General features: G+C 35.5%; 1 protein-coding gene across 7 annotated transcripts in view; it reads right to left on the reverse strand.

Annotated features, from left to right (window-relative positions):
* The window catches only part of GRIK2 (glutamate ionotropic receptor kainate type subunit 2), a 480,740-nt gene that overhangs the window by 162,301 nt on the left and 297,480 nt on the right, over positions 1–20,959 (reverse strand). For all 7 annotated transcript variants that reach the window (XM_030042616.2, XM_030042625.2, XM_030042664.2 and 4 more), the window contains one exon: positions 17,084–17,290. In XM_030042616.2, the coding sequence (XP_029898476.1) occupies positions 17,084–17,290 (207 nt within the window). The remainder of the gene's footprint in view (positions 1–17,083; positions 17,291–20,959) is intronic.

The raw sequence follows: 20,959 nt of genomic DNA on the forward strand, positions 1-20,959 counted from the left end.
TCTAAAAATAACTTGCTGAAGATTTGACATGAAAAACAGAATTGCAAATCACCTCCTTGGAGGAAAAGCACATCTTTGAATAGAGAAGTTGTTTCATCAATTTTCTCCAGGTAATTTAATTTCTACTAAATGGGCCCAACCCCAGTGACCAACCTTTTCTGAACCAGAAGATACAGAATAAAAATGTGGACACGTGAATTTACCTAATAAAAGGGATAAGTCCCAATGGAAATTAACGCTGCTATTAGAGAATTCTAATTTTCACATGTATTTCACTTCAGCAGACATATACACAGAAACAATAATCCCCATGTTATTTTCTACCATTCTTCACTATCATTATAGCAACAAAAGTGATTGTAAAGATCAGATAATTGTATGAGGATATGAAAAATGTAACACTTTTATGAATACAGCCGTAGCCCTGGATCCCATCAGTTCCTAATCATTGCTGTAAGCATAGATGATGCTTGAGCTAAAGAGTTATCTTTTGGAGTCTCATTTGAAAAACTTCATGCTGCTGCCTTGATGGGCTGTGATTCAGTTCACTGGCAGTGCAGTGAAAATGAATGCCAATTATTCACTGTACAGTTTTTATCTGTAACTGAAACTTAATCATTTTATATAACCAAGTGCATTACCTACGCATGTCCAAATAGCTAATAATTATAAATGGGGATTATACTGGTTAGACTTAAAACATATTCTATGTTAATGCTTATGTACTAATTCTTTCACCCAGTATCTAAAATATTTGGCCCCTAATTCACACTTGATTTGGCCCAGTGCTAGCATTCTTTTGGCAATAACTTCTCAAGGAACATTTGAAATGATTCCCCCCAGTTTCCAGAAACTTGTGAACCTGTGACTAGCCACACCTAAAAAAGAAAAGAAAAAAATAAAAGAGGGAGTGGGGGGCAAGTGGGCAAACATCCTATTTATCACTGCGGGCAGGCAGGAAAATAGTCAAGGGAAGGAACAGAAATTACAAACTAACAGTTTTACACAGTAAAACACGCCATTTATCACAAGGGATCCTGGCTACTAAAGTAAATTAGGGTACTTCCTGAATTTTATCTATACTTTAAATAAAATCCTGAGTTATCTAGCAGAAATGCCAAAAGACAGAGTATGGATGTTGCTCCAAAAAGTAAGCTCGAGTCTGGCAATTCACTGATAGGATTCGATAAGACTGGTAGAATGAAAAAGAGAAAAAAACAGAAATGGAAAAAAAGACAGGTTATTTTCACATAGCAACAGAAAAGTGATTTTAAAAGAAAAATATCCATTAGTAGTGGTTAAAATTGTGAAAATTAAAATTAGAAAACCATAATACCCTAACTGCAAAAACCATTACTTAGGCATACTGTAGTTAAACGAGAAGAAGGCAATATTCACTTACCCCTAGTCTCAAGACATTTCAGATAAACAGCCACCTGAGTACAGACCATCAGAAAAAATCCACACATCTCAGAGCACTTATTGAGAAGACCCTACTGTCAAAGTCTCCTACCACTTTGGGTGTCAAATAACTGAGAATATACTTAAAATCTTTCATCCGGTGTCTTTGGGAAACATAGGAAGTGATCAGGTCAAAAGATCATGTAATAACATTCATGACTACTAAGAAAAAGTGTATATATTATTATTCTCTGTGTCTTACTGTAGTATTAGAAATATTGCTGGACCTTGCTTTACTAAATGCAGACTGTGTGGAAGTTCCTTGCACTTTGGAAAATAATTGCTCACTCTCAACTGCTCTTTTGTTGAAAACTACATCTTCAGTGTGTCCTGTACTTGAAATCAGTAACACACTCCTTGCCTGCAATTTAATAAGGAATTCATACATGCACTTCTGCTATGTTCCTCACTGAATTAATACATAAATTTTGCACACTTGAGCTAAGCTTCTGGCTTGGGATTTCTTTGACATTTTAGATTACTGAGGTTTTGGATTTCCCTGGCATTTTTTCATGGCTTTCTGCAATACTTTCTGTTGCACTCTATCTGAAATCTATTTTCTGCATAACATTTACTCTGAGTTAGGATCTGTTTGTACATTTTTCCATGGGAATATCATATACAGCCTTTATTAGAAAGTGACTAAATAGACATGCAAATTAAGTGTCATCTTGTAAGTGAGTATAGAGACCAATGTTTGGCTGTTGGTTTGAAGCAGTAATAAAGCCATAGTTGCTAGTAATTCTATGGTCATGTAGAACACCATCTCTTTGATCGTTCACCTTAAAGCAAACCAAAAAAAAAAAAAAAAAAAAGGAACAGAAGATGCATAGTATGGCATATTTAAATGAATTACATTGATAAATTCAGACAGACAAGATAAGAATTTGCAGGGAGGTTCTGTAAATCTAAGAATATATTCAGTTTGCTCGAAGTGAAAAACAGAAGCTCAAGCAACAAAAGAGACACAGTTAGTTGCTTGTCAGGGGGACACCTGCTGCTGCTTATTCAGCTTGGGACAAATGACATAGGAAATAAAAGGTCAGAGCACTTGAAGTTGTGGATTAATGAATTAGCAATTAGACTGAAAGGCACAAAAAGCACAAGTGATATCTTCTGGCATATTACAAATTAACATAATAAATTATCCTATAGACTCCAGGAAAGATTTCACACAGAAATGAAATGCTACTTTAATGAGGAAAAGAAAGCATGCAATAATAACTGGAAGATAATATGAACATTTAAAACAGTAAACATACACACGAAAAATACATTACAGGCACTTAACAGTTAAAGAATTATGGATACTTTATGATGACAGAATAACTGGAAGGAGTTGGAATACTATTTTTAAATATTAAATAACGTGAATTAGTAGCTTTGTTTAAAGGGAGGGTTGTGCTGGAAAACAGCCAACAAGACTTAACAAATGTAACTAATAATGATTACTTAAAATTCAGAGAAGAATGGTTCAGCATAGAACAGTAATGCTTAATCTGCAAGGTAAATAAATATATACCAAGAAATAAAAATGCACTCACAACAGATGGCCTTCAAATGGCTAAACAGATAAATCAGGAAAGAGATAAATTATAAACAAAACATAAGAAAGCTGAAAATACAAGCAGATAAGGATAAGAAAATTGAAATACAAACAGTAGTATTTTAAACATATACATAGAGTACAGAAAAAAGGGAATTGTGTTGTCTTTTTTTTTTAAAGAGCATAGGTAAAAATAAAATAAAATGGCAAGATACTAGAAAATAACATACAAAAACTTCAGCAGAAATCAGTAGGCATTCAGCTTACCATCTATATTTATCTATATTCACCAGAGTTGCTGGTTCAAGCAACAACTATATCTTAACTGCAGACTTGCCAAAACACTATGTGGTTTATAGAAGGTTACCCCTCAAAACATCATCTCCCCAAAGGATCAGACTTCAAGTTTTTGTTATATATAGAAAAAGTCTAGCATGATTAAAATTTTTATCATGTGACAGCTTAGATTCAGTTGCAGATGCTAGCTTAGATCTAAGATTTGAAAAAAAATTAACTCTCACATAGTTTGTCAAAAATGTAGCTTAAATTTTGTACTTAGAGATGAGCTTAGACTCCTCTGTAAGTACAATACATTATGTATTAAATGACAGTTTAAGTTCTACTTTTGTAATGCAAAACTGCTCAATGTATCCAATGTAAACTCATAAAAGGAAAGGAGTAATTATTATAAAAAGTGTGAAAGCTTTATAGCTGAACAAGACATTTTGTAATGAAATCTATGAGCAAAGAAGACTTGGAAACTCCAAAATCAAGATAGATTTATGGATTCTGTGGGTGAAAATTATTCAAAGACAGGTAAAATGTTACAGCTTCTGCTGAGCTGAGTATTTATCTTCCTTTCAATGACACTCATTCAAACTGAAAACCAAGGAGTGGTTTGTGAGTGCTCAGAATTTAGTATATGTTATTACATCTTGTATACTGAGCTGAGATTTCCTCAGTGTATTAAGGACATAACATTAAAATATTTCCCTGTAATATAATTTATTTGATGACATTTTACCTAAAATTTCACAGTTTTCTTTAGCCTTACTTCTAGACCTTGAAACCCTCCCTCTGAAGGAGTCCTGAACACTTTTCACCTTGTCATAGTTTAACCCCAGCCAGCATCTAAGCACCACGCAGCTGTTCACTCACCTCCCTCACAGTGGGATGGGGGAGAGAATCGGAAGAGTAAAAGTGAGAAAACTCATGAGTTGAGATAAAGACAGTTTAATAGGTAAAGCAAAAGCCGCACACGCAAACAAAGCAAAAGAAGGAATTCATTCACCACTTCCCATGGGCAGGCAGGTGTTCAGCCATCTCCAGGAAAGCAGGGTTCAATCATGCGTAACGGTTACTTGGGAAGACAAATGCCATAACTCTGAACGTCCCCCCTTCCTTTTTCTTCCCCCAGCCTTATATACTGAGCATGACGCCATATGGCCTGGAATATCCCTTTGATACTTTTGGTCAGTTGGGGTCACCTGTCCCAGCTGTGTCCCTTCCCAACTCCTTGTGCCCCCCCAGCCTGCTCGCTGGTGGGGTGGGGTGAGAAGAAGAAAAGGCCTTGACTCTGTGTTAGCACTGCTCAGCAGTAACAAAAACATCTCGGCATTATCAACACTGTTTGCAGCACAAATCCAAAACATAGCCCCATATTAGCTACTATGAAGAAAATTAACTCTATCCCAGCCAAAACCAGCACACACCTTCATTTAAAAAATGTAGATGTGAAGTGTTAAGAACCAACATCAGCAGATTGCAAAGAAACACTCTCAGACAATAGAAAAGTATTGTGACCCAAGCCTAGCAATGAACTCAAGGTTCTCAAAACAGCAACAGACAGAACCCAGTACAAAACCACTCCACCTGCACAGATTTAGAACAATGAAGATCAACACACACAGCTAACCACCTGCATGGGATAAGCACACACTGATCCTGCATGGGATAAGGACGCACTTATTACACAAACAATGGTAAATGATTAGCCTATCCCTTAACACAGGTGATTTAATTAGTCTACACAACTGTATTGTAACATATATAAACCCTGCCTTCCTCAATATCAGGGTGCCCAAGCACTAGGCTGGGACATCACGTGCGCATTGCTTAAGAAAAAATCCTTTGTAATTCTATACTCTGTCCGTGTCTCTCTCCTCAGTCAGTGGTGGACACCCGAGGCACAAGTGTGGGTTTGAGTCCCACCAGAAACAGAGGCGCATTAGTGGGTTCGAGTCCCACTAGAAAGGAAGTGAGTCCCACTGGATTTCCGTTGATATAAGCTTCTAAGCCTGTTACATTATCTACTACACTCACATGATCACTCACTTCTTCCTATTATTCATTAAAGATCTGTGTAACACTTACCTTTGCCACCTCGAACAGTAGTACTTACATTCTCTCTCCTTTCTTACTTATTTTCCTTAGTCTGAACAGCCTGAATATTCCCCAGCATAAGAAATGAAAAATAACTTTCTGTCTGAGAATACAAGTTGTGTTGATGAGTAATATTATGCATCATGTAAACTGCCCCATCAACAGAAATCATGTATTTAAAAAAAAAAAATATGCCTTATTAAGCCTATTTTTGAATGTGAAACTAAAGTACATACAGATTTGTTGGGCCTTTTTTTTATTTTTATGATGAATAGATGTGGTTACTCCTCAGGCAAAAATGGACAAAACCATGATGTTTAATCTAAAAAGATTAATTTAAACCAAGATTTGTGAGATATTTTATCTCATGCTATTAGCCTAATGAAAAAATATTTCAGCAAACTATACAACCAGATGAAAGACAGGCATTCTATCCAGACAACTTAAATGATCTATTTAAAGGTACAGAAAAACTAGGAACACAAAAAAAACCCCAAACTTGTTATGAAGGCGCTGTTAGCAAAATTACTATTTTCCTTCTTAATGGATAAAGGTCTTCAGAGAGCTGTTTTTCACATTATACTTTCTCATGGTAATCCTTATTTTTTCCAGCTCCTAATACAAGCATGATAGGTGACAGGGATAATGAAAACTAATTGGAAAATAGCATAATTCCATGAGAAAACAGCTATGTTTGCTTGTATAAACAAGTATCGGCATTCAGAAAAGTCTTAGTATACTTATCTGAGAGAGGAATTTATCTACTCACATTTACTGACAGTAATTAAAAAAAAATAAGATTAACACTCAATGAATACTGCAGCAAGTGCAATACAAATATAATTTTGTAAACATAGATTGTAACCTCAGAATTCCTTCAAGCACAACCTACATGTGAGCTAACACCAAAAGGCAGACTCCTGGGCTCTTATTCCAAGCCCTTTTCTATATTGGCCTAGAGCTTGTGACATGCTTTAAGATATCCCCATGCCTCTAGTTGCTGTTCCATCAATGAAAAGGTCTCCCATAGGTCTTAGATCTGACAGCACTATGTGGGTGTCTTGGACAGCTCAAGGAAGCTCAAGTGGCATCAGACACTTACGTGTGGGCTACTGGCTTAATCCATAGCAGTTTAAAGTCCCATCACAGCCAGTGAAGGTCTAATCAATACAGATGATGAAGCCTAAAGAGCAATTCAGCTGACCAAGTTCTAGAAAAGTGTTTTGTGTTTCCGAATGTGTCTACTGCATAAAAGATACCCCGAATAGCCAACCCATCCTCAAATGTGTTGCTCTAGAATAGGAGGGATGTCCTCTGTGACATCTGCTGCCTTATGCAGATGTGCTTGAGATCATGGAGCATCTAACCTGAATTAATCCACTGGACACAGGTTTAGAAGATAAGTCAAATTTCTCTCTCAGCTCTCGTATGATTTTTTTCACTAGGTCTCTATTGGCTAAAACAGAAGCCTACGCAGCTAGTGCTCCAACAGGCACCTCTTACCAAAACATTCACTTAGGCATTTTAATCCTGAACTTAGTTTCTTGCAGCCTGTCTTCCCCTCTTGGATACAATATTCTAATCTGTGGAACTGTACTCTACACTAAATTGACTTTATGAGGCCTGATGTAAGATGTTAAATAGGTACTAAATATGTATCTGAAAAAAGGAGTTCATATCCAAATAATCCTTTTTGAGAACATCTGCAATCATTAGTACCTTGTTTATATAATAACACTGAGTAAAGGTAGGCATTGTCAAAAATGACCTTTCACATCTATTACATGAGCTGCCCTTGTTTCATAAAACTATCATGTTTTTTACCATCTCAAATTTCATGCTTTTCACTGATAAACCTCATTTTTTTCATGAGTCAAAATTAACAAGACTGCCATAATGTTAATTATCTCAGCAAATACCTTGACATGCACAGAAGATGGTCATAAAAAAATCTATTTTAATATGTTAATGAACACAAGTCAAAGATACCACTTCTTTGAATAAAGAAAATCTGCCCAGGATTACCAGGGCTTTAGAATAATATTATTTATAGGAAAAAAAAAAAAAGGTATATTTAATGCTCTCAACACAGCTTCTTTTTAAAGGAAGACAGAATAGGAAATTTTTTTTTTTTTTGCTTAAAAGTGATGATCAATTGCAAATTTCAATGTACAATTAATGTGTAAAAAAAGTAATATCTCTTTTTTAAACTGGTTCACATGTATATTGTACTTAGGTTTTCTATAGTTTGTATATTTAAAGAAAGGGTCCTTCAAAAGAAAGAAATCTAAAAAAACTCAACAACTAGTACATTTATAATAAAGCTTTACCACCTCAAGAATGCAGAAAAACATTTTTTGTAAAGCCAAACTTTAAGAACTAAACTTTAAAGTGTTACCAAATAAAATACTGCAATTATATGCACTCAGTTCTCCCTTCTAAGAATGCAAATAAGTATCTTTGCAAAAAACAGAAAACAAAGCAAATTAAGCAGATCTCTGAGTTTCTCTGGGTTTGGGATTTTTGTTTTGGGGGGGGGGGTTGCACAAGTACTTTCACAAAAGATGCACACTCATTTTGCAGATGCTGGTGGAAAGATATCTTACTCTGAAGTTGATTCTTTTTCAGACAAGAAAAGTGTTAACAACAGAATTGATAATCATTTTGCAGTGCTTGACATGTTATAAAGTATTTTAATACACTGTGAGTAGTATCAGTTCTAAGGAGCTTAAAAATAATATCGCAAGTATAGAGAACTAAGACAGAGAGAAGAGCATCAAAATGAAATTAATACTTTTTTCCTCTAACAAAAATCTTCTGCTTGTTTACTCAAGTAGAAAAAAAATGTAAACTATGCATATCATTGTCTGGTATCTCACTGTTCACATGATATAGTAGCAGGGGAAGAATAATTTCTAAGATAGCTGATAAAAAACTTGTGTCCTAGCTTTCTTTTATTTTATTGAAGTCAGAATGTTCCATGGCAACAACAAGTCTTTACCCAAGTCTTCAAAAGGAAAATCACTAAGACACCAAATTGACTGGGGGTCAACATATGATCCTAAACTAAACATCTGATCCTAAAGTTCTAATTTTATCATAATCTCTTTTAATTTAAATGTTGAATAGATTTTGTTTCCCTTCCTCTATAGAGTACCAAAACCAGAACAACAAATTTCAAAGAAAAATTCACTTATCATTAATTGATTGAAAAATACTTCCCAAAAGAATTTCTAACCAAAAAATGTTTTTGATAACAACAGTTACAGTCAGTAAATTCTCTTAACTGGGAAACAAAAAAAATCTATTTTAGGATTCATTTCAGAGTCAAATTCTCTGTTGAAATGTGAACAAATGTTACTAACAGTTTCTACAAAACACAAAAATAAAATATCAAGGAGTTTTAATGATACTCTCATGATTCAAACAGGAACAGTGATATGGAAATAAAGCACTTAAAACATAGAATCATAGAATCGTTTAGGTTGGAAAGGACCCTTAAGATCATTGAGTCCAACTGTTAACCTAACACTGCCAAGTCCACCACTAAACCATGTCCCTAAGCACCACATCTACATGTTTTTTAAATATCTCCATGGATGGTGACTCCACCACTTCCCTGGGCAGCCTGTTCCAATGATGGATAACCTTTTTGGTGGAGAAATTTTCCCAATATCCAATCTAAACCTCCCCTGGTGTAACTTGAGGCTGTTTCTTCTTGTCATTCTTGTTACTTGGGAGAAGAGGCCGACACCCACCTCTCTACAACCTCCTTTCAGGTAGCTGTAGAGAGCGATAAGGTCTCCCCTCAGCCTCCTTGTCTCCAGGCTAAACAACCCCAGTTCCCTCAGCTGCTTCTCAGAAGACTTGTTCCTTAGACTCTTCATCAGCTTTATTGCTGTCCTTTGGACACACTCCAGCACCTCAATGTCTTTCTTGCAGTGAGGGGCCCAAAACTGAACACAATATTCAAGGGGTGGCCTCACCAGTGCCGAGTACAGGGGGACAATCGCTTCCCTGCTCCTGCTGGCCCCACTATTTCTGATACAGGCCAGGATGCTGTTGGCCTTCTTGGCCACCTGGGCACACTGCTGGCTCATATTCAGCCGGCTGTTGACCAATACCGCCCGGCCCTTTTCTGCTGGGCAGCTTTCCAGTCACTCTTCCCCAAGCCTGTAGCATTGCATGGGGTTGTTGTGACCCAAGTGCAGGACCCGGCACTTGGCCTTGTTGAAACCCATACAATTGGCCTCGGCCCATTGATCCAGCCTGTCCAGATCCCTCTGCAGAGCCTTCCTTCCCTCAAGCAGATCAACACTCGCTCCCAACTTGGTGTTGTCTGCAAACTTACTGAAGATGCACTCAATTCCCTCATCCAGATCATTGATAAAGAAATTAAACAGAACTGGCCCCAATACTGAGCCCTGGGGAACACCACTTGTGACCACTTGTGACCAGCTGCCAGCTGGATTTAACTCCTTTCACTACAACTCCTTGGGTCTGGCCATCCAGCCATTTTTTTACCCAGCAAAGAGTACACCTGTCCAAGCCATGAGCAGCCACTTTCTCCAAGAGAATGCTGTGGGAAATGGCTTTACTAAAGTCTAGGTAGACAACATCCACAAAGCATGTCACCTTGTCACAGAAGATAAGGTTAGTCAAGCAGGACCTGCCTTTCATAAACCCATGCTGACTGGGTCTGATCGCCTGGTTGTCCTGCATGTGCCATGCGATGGCACTGAAGATGATCTGCTCCATAACGTTCCCCGGCACCGAGGTCAGACTGACAGGTCTGTATTCCCCAGATCCTCCTTCCAGCCCTTCTTGTAGATGGGCATCACATTTGCTATCTTCCAGTCAACTGGGAACTCCCTGGTTAGCCAGGACTGCTGATAAATGGTTGAAAGTGTCTTGGTGAGCACTTCTGCCAGCACCATCAGAACCCTTGGGTGGATCCCATCCAGCCTCATAGACTTGTGTGTGTCTAAATGCTTAGCAGGCCACTAACCATTTCCCCTTGCATTATGGGTGCTTCATTCTGCTCCCCTTCCTGCACTGATGCAGCACAATAAGAGAAAAAGCACACGTTTAAAATGTTAGGTCAAACCAGCAAGGAACATGGAGCTCAAGAAACGGATTCATGAACTTATCAGAATACAGAAACACGGTCGCTGCTGCAGGCAAACATACAAAAGAAAGGTCTGGCCTGAGAACTACTTTACTGTATGGGCAAGAAAAAAAAAAAAAAGATTGATTTTTCAAGATTTATAGAAGACATGGCAAGAATAAAGGACTAAAAAGACAAGTAAAAAATAATGAGATTCATTTTGGTGATGTTCTACTGAATTTGAGAGTAAGATAATCAAGATGAATATTAAGAGAAGTCTGAGATGTAGGTTTAGATGGAGAAAGATAGGCCAGGGAAAAAAAAAGTAGATTTTTGCAGAAATATAAGATAGAATCACTTCTGCATTATGATATGTTTCTATCCATTTTTATTTTCTGATATATCATTACGTGATTACACGGTTAATCTATATTATGAATTAATGGACAACATGTTAAACAGGGAGAAATAACCATTTCTGGATTTAAATTGATAATTTTATAGCTGTTCATGTGATTTAAATAAATATTAAAAAAGACCGATATTGAAGAAAGTTCTAAACTTAAGGCCTAAATAGTTTGAAACCTTTCTTGCAAATCTGAAGTAAGATATTACAATACTAGTTCACTATTCTTCTATTGGCACCAGTTTAACTTCTCACCAGCAGTGCACTCAAATTTTGTCATATATAAAGGCATCCTCTGGATAATCTTTTGAATCTCCACTCGTCTCATAATTCAGGCCTTTTTTTTTTTTTTGTGCTTACTCATTTGATATATCTGTTTAAACTATGACATTGTTATGGTTTGACCCCAGTTGGCATCTAAGCACATTCAAAATGACATTCAAAAGGAATTAATGAATATTTCCACACTTCAGATGAACAATAAATTGCAGAAACTCAGGAGTTGATTAGGTAGCAACTCTATAAAATTAAGTTCTATACATTATAGGGGATCATGTACTAGACTCAAGAATATCACACCATGTCGTGGTTTAACCCCAGCCAGCGACTAAGCACCACACAGCCACTCACTCACTTCCCCTCCACCCAGTGGGATGGGAGAGACAATCAGGAAAAGAAGTAAAACTCGTGGGTTGAAATAAGAACAGTTTAACAGAACAGACAAGAAGAAACTAATAATGATAATAACAACACTACTGAAATGACAATAGTAATAATATAAGGATTGGAATATACAACTGATGCACAATGCAGTTGCTCACCACCCGCCGACTGATGCCCAGTTAGTCCCCGAGCGGTGATCTCCCCGCCCCCACTCCCCCCCGTTTATACACTAGATGTGATGTCACATGGTATGGAATACCCTTTTGGCCAGTTTGGGTCAGCTGCCCTGGCTGTGTCCCCTCCCAACTTCTTGTGCCCCTCCAGCCTTCTTGCTGGCTGGGCATCAGAAACTGAAAAATCCTTGACTTCAGACTAAACATTACTTAGCAACAACTGAAAACATCAGTGTTATCAACATTCTTCTTATACCTAACTCAAAAACATAACACTATACCAACTACTAGGACGACAATTAACTCTATCCTAGCTGAAAACAGGACAGACATCTATAATATTTTTAAAGAAATATGAAATTAATGACAGTTCACAGTCATAAATATTAGCCACAAAGGAAGAGAGATAAATCACTGTGCCAAAGTCCTGAATTTTCCAAATTCAGATAAGTAAGGCAAAACACATTTCTGAAGTCACTACTGATATTCTGCCTCTGGCTTACTAACTAGGTTGTCCTATGAAACATTCTTATTATTTGAACCTGATGATGATTAGCACAGGAGCCCTTAGCAAAAATCTAGGGAGTCTTGCAAAAAACAACTACGTCATTCTGAGTAATACAGAAAGGAGAAGGTGAATAGAATAGCATTCTATTTGATAAAAAAAAAATATCATTAAAGGAAGGTGTTACAATCCAGTGATCCTCTGTGGAGAAATATTTTGACAATGCACTAATAATAACGTTCAACAAGTAGTAGTATATGAGTTAAGTGTCAGTACATTAATTTAGGAGCATCATTTGAAAAAATTTCAGTAGGAGTTAAGTGTTATACATAGCTTTGAAAATGTTGACATCAGACCAGTGTTTTCATTAATACAATGAGGCAGCCATAAAGCAGATATGGTGCTCTAAAGAGCACGGACAGACCACAGGTTTTGTTGTCCAGCACATATAATGTTGGTGCAAAAAGACAGAATGCTCGATCTTTCTTTCTCCTATAGAGTCTCTAACTCCCTACTACTGTCAAATTTTTTGAGATTTCGATTAATGAAAGAGGCATGGCTAAACTGTCCTGCACTGTATTGAAAATCTCAACCGTCAGAACTTTTGCACAAAAGTTACAAGGAGGAAGACTGTATCTATCCTTGAGGAGAAGAGGCAAGAGAAGCTCCTTAGCCTAAACTTATGAGGCTCTATATGGCAGGACTTGGTGTAAGTATGAAGGAAAGAGATAGAGTCTAAACAATGTGATGAAACTGCATTTGAAAAGTGGAGGAAGAGAAAAGAATATAAAAAGATGGAAGAAACTTAATTCCTTTACTCATACAGATTTTTATTTGTCTCAAAATGAAAGCAACCAAAATCTATATAGGTGCTTACTGGAAGCTTTTTTTCACTTTTACACAGTAATACAAAGAACTTGGCTCTAGTCCTTCAAGAACATAAGGACCTTAAATTAGGAAAAGAAAAAAAGAAAAGTAACAAGTTATTGGAGGAAGAAGTCTCCAGAAACACTTTAAACTGATTATATAAACATCTGAAACTATTCTGTTCTTGAGAGAATGGAAGACCACTACTATTTTCATAAACATAAGCATTTTGTACATAAGCATTTATTTACTAAGATATTGATTTTAAAAAATTCAAAAGATACTGAAGTAAAACACAAAGCTATGTCTAAAGTTAATTCAAATTAAGTAGTGCTTTCTAATTGTCCAACTGCATAAGTCTTAACTTCCTCCAAGCTGAAAATCCTACTCCTCTGAGATATGAAGAAAAGTTCCCATTTAAACCTCACATATAATAAAAAGAGCAGTCATGATCTAAAAATTGGTACTTTTCTGTAATTATTTATGAATCATAAAAGATCTGCAAGCTTTAGAGTCTATTTGTAATGCATAAGCTTTGTGCTGTAGAAGAATCATTGAAACAGAGTCAAAGAAAAAAAAATGTTATTTTAATGGTATATAATAATAACAAATTACTTCCCAGTGGATTTTTCACTTTCATTTCTGTCTCTGGGGTAGTACAAAATAGTAATTTTTGCCTGTTTTAGAACCCAACGATAAAAATGTTTTGAAGTAATTTTGGAGTTGTAAAGTAGAATGTCTAACAGAAAAAAAGCAAAATTATATATTTTTATTCTATCAGTATCTGCTAGCTATAGGAGAACATAATTTAAACACTCACACTATATCTCTCATACAATATAATACACTGCCATAACAACTTTTAGCACCACAGAACAACCTGACATCTCCAGAATTTATAATTCAGTTCAAAACAAATTCACTCAATCTATCCTTGAATAAAGTTCTTGAACCAAAGACAGCAAGTCAGTATAAAGAATACTTCTTTATGAAGAATGCATCTGTAAAGGATGCAGATACCTGGATTTTAGCTCCCCCTCCCCCAAATATCTAACACCTTTGTCTTGAATTAACCAGAGGAGGGTAAAATTGTGGCAAAGAAATCAGACTGCTTAACTGGAGAAATACAATTTAAATTGTTTTCATAGGGAAATCTCACCTATATTTGCTGTCCTAGTGAATATTTCTCTTCCATTTGCAGCTATAAAGACCACTGTCTTTTCCAACAAGAATTCATTATCATTCAGTCGTCAAAGGGAAGGAATCACTGAACTAATTTTTCACTTTCAGTATTTACCATTTATTCAAAAGGAAACTAGTCATTGTTTGCAGACCAATATCAGAATGATGACGTTTGTGAACACTAAGTAAAACAGTCAAAGAAAGAAGATATGCAAGTAAACTATGGGAAAGGAGACTGAAAACACACAAAGCCTTATGTAAAGTCTTCAGTCTCTGTTCACACTATAGAATTTCAAGCCTGAGACTGACATGATATGCTGAGCTCAGTTCAGATAGCATTATCTTCATTTCACTTACACTTTTGAGACCAAGTAACTATGTAAAGTGACTAAACACAGATTTAAACAGTTTATTTAAAAATTTATTCTATTTGGTACTTTTTATATTTATATAAATTGTGCATCTTCCTTTCTACACACATACTATACAGAAATTATCCCTTTTATTTATTCTTGAATAACAAATGCTACAAACTACCCTTGTAAAGATATATACCACAGCATAGTACCCTTTCTTTCTGAACTTAAGTAACTGACAGTTAAAATATAACAAGCAGATAAAAATAAAATAAATTCTAAAAATATTTTTCAAATAGATGTAAGTACTATGCCAACTTTCAGAACTCTGTCTTTATTCTGTAGTCTATTTATTTTAATTAGAAACTCAGGTTGAAAAATGTAGGCAGAATCATTTTAACTTTCCAAAAGAAGTAGTAATTGAGTTTATTAAATCACTTTGCACAAAACAAACCTTTTTGACAATTTAAAAAGTATTCTCTAAGGTAAAAGAAAGACTGAAAAACTAAGCTAATGGGCCATGTTAAGTACTAAATGTATAGAAACATCAAATGCGGTAACTGTCTATCTGGAATTCTCTAAATTCTTGCACATCAGTTCTGAAGACTGAAGTGTTGCTTGCTAATAAAATGTACCAATAACATGTGTGCAAATAAAGGGCACAGATGCATAAAAAAGTTGCATTTATTCAAATAGATTATAAAATAAGAATAGATAAAACCAGAGAAAAATTTGAAGGAAAATTTTAACAACTGAGAAATTGAGACACTAGTAAAAGTTATGATTCAGGTTATGAAGTTAGACTACATCTTCCATGATGCACTAACACAGTATCTAAACTTTCTTGACTCCTAACTAAACATGATTTCAAAAGGCAAAATAAATTTTAATCTAAGTTTAGTTATATGTTATCTATGGGAAAAAAGAACACATGTTCCATTCTGTGTTATCAAGAGGAAAGGATTGCAAAAGATTCTGTTCCACATATTTTACTGCTGCAACTTCTTCAAATGCATTTTATTTCAAGATTATCTTAGTGAAAAGCTTAGGAGGCCATACTAGTGCTTGTTCAAGAAAGCTTTAGGGCTGAAAAATAAAAGCATACCAAAATGTGATTTTTTCTTTGCTTCTGAAGAATTATTTAAGAAATACTTCCACAATAACCACCCCAATCATGGAAAATTAGTTCCAGATGATGATACTACCTAACAACTTATCAAATCTAATAGTTATGCATGCCTATGCATTTATACATGTGTAAAAATATGCATGTATAGAGATGGACAGAGAGTCTAGCTAAATATCTGTTTGCTTTCTATGTGTGTGTACTAGGTATAATACATACACACATTTAAAGAAAATATAAATATAGTACTCCCATGCATTCTTCTTAAAAGTGTGTAGCTAGGCATAATCAACATCTGTTGCAACAGCGATACCAGATTATTATTTACTAGAAAAGCACAAAGATAACAATCCTCCTAGTAAATATGACTATCTTGATTAACAAGTTCTGCCCATCTGCTGAAATCTTAAAGCAAATTGAAACAAGATCAGTGATTATTTTTCTTCAAGCTATTCATGCAGTTTCTGCCATCACTAGTTTTCACTTGAATTAGCTATAAAATAGCCTCCCCTTCTTCCTATTTTAAATGACAGTGATGTGCAGAATATGTTTTATCTCATTCTTTGATCAAATGTCTCTATATCAAGCAACTCACCCAAATAAATACAAAAAGGGACAATGACATAATTTTCAAATTGACTAAAATGTTTCTAAGAGACTGAATTCAACTGGCATGACCAACTGGGAAAGCATGCTTTGAAGGACATGAAGTAATGCCTGCCTTACTCATTTACAAGTAATTGTAATAGTGTCTGTTTTGACACACATTGCATCTCTTTGCTCCCTCAGTACATGTTGATATTTTTGTCTTGCTGCTTGCACTTTATTTTTAAAATTTCAAGAAAGATGTTCCTCTTCTTTGTGTATATCAAGTAATTTATGTGTTCACACTACATACACAGAAATTTTTCTAAGACAAAGTCTCAGATCCACTATCAGAAGTGGACGTCTGACTTCTACTGATTAATGAAGATGTATGTTTTGTCACAAAAACCCATATATTTGTTTTCAGAAATAAATTTTGAATACTATCTATTCCATATTTTGACTTAGGCATATGCCATGGAAGAGCTAAACCAGTTTGGTAGAAACAAACACTGCCTATAGGCAAAACAGAGATGCAGAATAGTCTTCGTTTAACAAATTCACACTAAAGAAATTGTTGAAGTGAATCTACTTGTATTACTTTAAACCTCTGCATTTTCCAAAACAGTACTATTCAAACACCATTATCATAAAAGTTTTACAATTAGTATAGAAAGAATTGAAATCTAAATGCATAGTAGAAAGCTTCCAAAAGCTAACTTACATGATCAATTAGTTCACGAACCATTCCATTCCACTGTCCACTGGCATCTTCCTGGGCTCCATATTTTCCATCCTCCACCAGTCTAATCTCATAGGAAAATCCAAGGATAGTAGACAGCTCCCTGAGGAGGTCGATGCAATAACCTTCAAATCGATCATTTCCATACAAGGGTTTGTCAGACTTCTTGAACATAACATATGGCTCTTCCTGTAAAAATTAGACAGAATGGATAATGAGTGCCCCACACCTTTCTTTTCTTTTTAACCTAAAGTAGCACACTGTCATGATACTACTCCCTGTACAAAGAACTAAAATGAAAAGTAGAATCCTTTTAGTTTTTGATTACATCTTTCTAAAGTCTTTATCTTCAAACTTGAAGTTAGTCGGAAGACCCTCTTTCTCATTTTTATTTGAAAAAATGACATGTAAACACCATAGAGATATCTTCAAGGAATTCATATAAACACTAATTTTAAATGTGCTCCTTAACAAGTTACATTATACATTAATATCAAATGCATTGTTTGGATGGACATTGTAAGCCTCTTAAAATGCAGAAACAATGTGTTTTGGCAGCCGAAAAATAATTAATTCAAACCCCAAACATCAATCAAATGCTTTAAGTATTAGGTTTTACACTTTTCTTTACACAAGTATTTTAACTGTTTTCTCAATGCTTTGTTAGTAAAGTATAGAAAACCCCCAGGGGGAGGAAAAAGTCAGTGAAAGCACCTACTGTTCTGTTGCCTCAAGTTATAGGCTGCCACATACAAGACTGCAGCAAAACCAGAAAAAAGGTAACTCAGAAAAGCAAATTCTGTGATATACATTCCATGAAAACTGAATTTATTTTCTTTAAACATTTCTCTTCTTTAAACATTTATCTTCTTATATTTAAACTACAATGTGACTTTTTTTCATAAAGTGTCGTGCAAATAGAACAGCAAATTGAAATGATTGGCAGGATATTCATAATTTTGGGAAGAAACTTAACATTTAGCAAAATATAGGATTTTTACATCTGTTTCTCAATGTAGGATAGCCTTCCTCAAATACAAAGCTGAAGGGAAAAAGACAAAAACCAAACAGTAGTCTTCCACTACAATATGGCATGAATATTCAGGTTGTATTTGATAGGTTAAATACACAACTCAGTCTGTACTCATGTTTTAGACAGGCTTTTTTCTTTTTTTACAATAATAAAAAAATAAGCACCAAGTAAGGTAAGACAAATGGTAGTAGATGCAATTACTGCACCAAATACAAGTCTCAATGAATAATCAGATAAACTCTCCAGGGTAACAACAAAATTCATACAGCCCTATATCTCCACATCAGCACTCAGTGGGGTTAAAGACATTTCATTCTACAGGCATCTGACAGCTTTAATAAGCATTTGTCAGCATTCATGATGTAAACATCTGTCTTGAGGTGTCCCATGATTTAAGCATTATATCTGCATGCTAATACCCAAAATGCAAAGGAGAAAGCAAGGAGCTCTTGCTCCTAAAAGAAGTGTGTTCAATCTGTTCCCGTGTTGCCTGTTACACTTTTTTTCCTAAATAAAACAAACTACTGAATCAAGACTCTGCTGAGATTCTATTTTTATATACTTCTATTGAAATTAATAAGGTTATGGCCATACTTTTAAAAAGTACACCACTGATCTTCATACAATTAACGAGGAATGTAATATGAAATAAAATGTCCAGATAAACTACTAGATTGTTTTGACAGAAACTTTTCAAACAGCAGATAGGCAAATGACTCCAGGTGAGCTCTTCTAGATGTAGTGCTGACAAGAACAAAGACCTGACTGAAAATATGAAAGTTGAAAGCAATTTAAATGACAAGGATCATTGAATAATTCTTGAGAAGCAGAGACAGTGACAGAGTAAAAACTATGTATGAAAAGAGTTGTTAATAAACTCAGACAATTTATATGAAATATGTCATAGAAAAAAACTGTAAGGAAAACAGTTCTTCAGGTGAAATGAGAATTCCTTAAAGAAAGCACACTACTGACCAAGCAGAAGCTATGCTAAGACAAAACACAGAATGTAAAGGACAAACAGAAAAGCAAACATACATACATAAAACTTATGCAGGGACAAATGCATAAATGCCAAAGCAAAAAATACAGTACAATTAGCAATTGATATTAAGGATAAAAAGCCACATTCTAGAAGCAAGGATAAAAGGAAATTCTAGGAACTAGTTCATCTGTTTCCCAACAGGAAAAGAAAACCATGAAATGACATTACAAAGACAGTTTGATGATTTTCCTGTGCCTATGTTCTCTGAAAAGGCTAATGCTGATCAGATAATATATAAAATTATCACAAGAAACACTTGTAAAAATGTTTAGACTAAAGTACGGTAAGACAACTTCAGTGAGGCCTTGAACTTTAAGTATTTTCAGGAAGATTTGACCTCATGAATTCACAGAAAAAACAGTTTTATCAATTTCAGGTCCATTAGGAATTACCTTTAAGAATTCATGGAAGCTTCGAGGAGGCTGTAAAAGGCTTATCTTTAAACTCTTCCCAATGCAAAAAAACTTTACAGACTGGAGAAAGGAGGGCTATGAAATTGTAGACTGATGAATGTAGTTTTTAGAAAAACAGTAGTTTTATCCTAAGCAAATCATAAAACTATGTTTATTTGTGGGAATCTAAAGCTAAGAGAATATGGAGAAAGGGAGAAGTTGAGGAAAGTCATCACATCATGTTATACACAAAGCCATTCTGTTCTCTCTTTAAAAATATGAAGAAAATTTGACTGTCCAGAAAAGCACACTTCACTGAAAGAGATTCATTATCAATCTGGAAAGTTATAATAAGTGATATTTCTTTATACAGTAGTTAAATATGTCCACTTATTCTTGAACAGAAAAGATGCTACTTGGATGTGTATTCATTCTACAATGGGGCAGGATCAGAAGTCAAAATGGTAAGTTTCAGAAAACAGAAGAGTAATTAAAAAAAATTACATTCAAAAGGAATTAATGAATATTTCCACACTTCAGATGAACAATAAACTGCAGAAACTCAGGAGTTGATTAGGTAGCAACTCTATAAAATTAAGTTCTATACATTATAGGGGATCATGTACTAGACTCAAGAATATCACACCATGTCGTGGTTTAACCCCAGCCAGCGACTAAGCACCACACAGCCACTCACTCACTTCCCCTCCACCCAGTGGGATGGGAGAGACAATCAGGAAAAGAAGTAAAACTCGTGGGTTGAAATAAGAACAGTTTAACAGAACAGACAAGAAGAAACTAATAATGATAATAACAACACTACTGAAATGACAATAGTAATAATATAAGGATTGGAATATACAACTGATGCACAATGCAGTTGCTCACCACCCGCCGACTGATGCCCAGTTAGTCCCCGAGCGGTGATCTCCCCGCCCCCACTCCCCCCAGTTTATACACTAGATGTGATGTCACATGGTATGGAATACCCTTTTGGCCAGTTTGGGTCAGCTGCCCTGGCTGTGTCCCCTCCCAACTTCTTGTGCCCCTCCAGCCTTCTTGCTGGCTGGGCATCAGAAACTGAAAAATCCTTGACTTCAGACTAAACATTACCTAGCAACAACTGAAAACATCAGTGTTATCAACATTCTTCTTATACCTAACTCAAAAACATAACACTATACCAACTACTAGGAAGACAATTAACTCTATCCCAGCTGAAACCAGGACACACCATTAACTGAGAAGAAAAAAAAAATTACCTACTTGGATCTGGTCTGAGAAAGAGTTGGGACTGGAGGACCTATAGTGGTCCCTTCCCATCAAAATTACCATTTATATTTTTTACACTATTAATGTTTCAGTTGCTGTATTCATTCAGTTTTGAA

The sequence above is a fragment of the Aquila chrysaetos genome, chromosome 2, assembly GCF_900496995.4.
Source record: "Aquila chrysaetos chrysaetos chromosome 2, bAquChr1.4, whole genome shotgun sequence".
NCBI lineage: Eukaryota > Metazoa > Chordata > Aves > Accipitriformes > Accipitridae > Aquila > Aquila chrysaetos.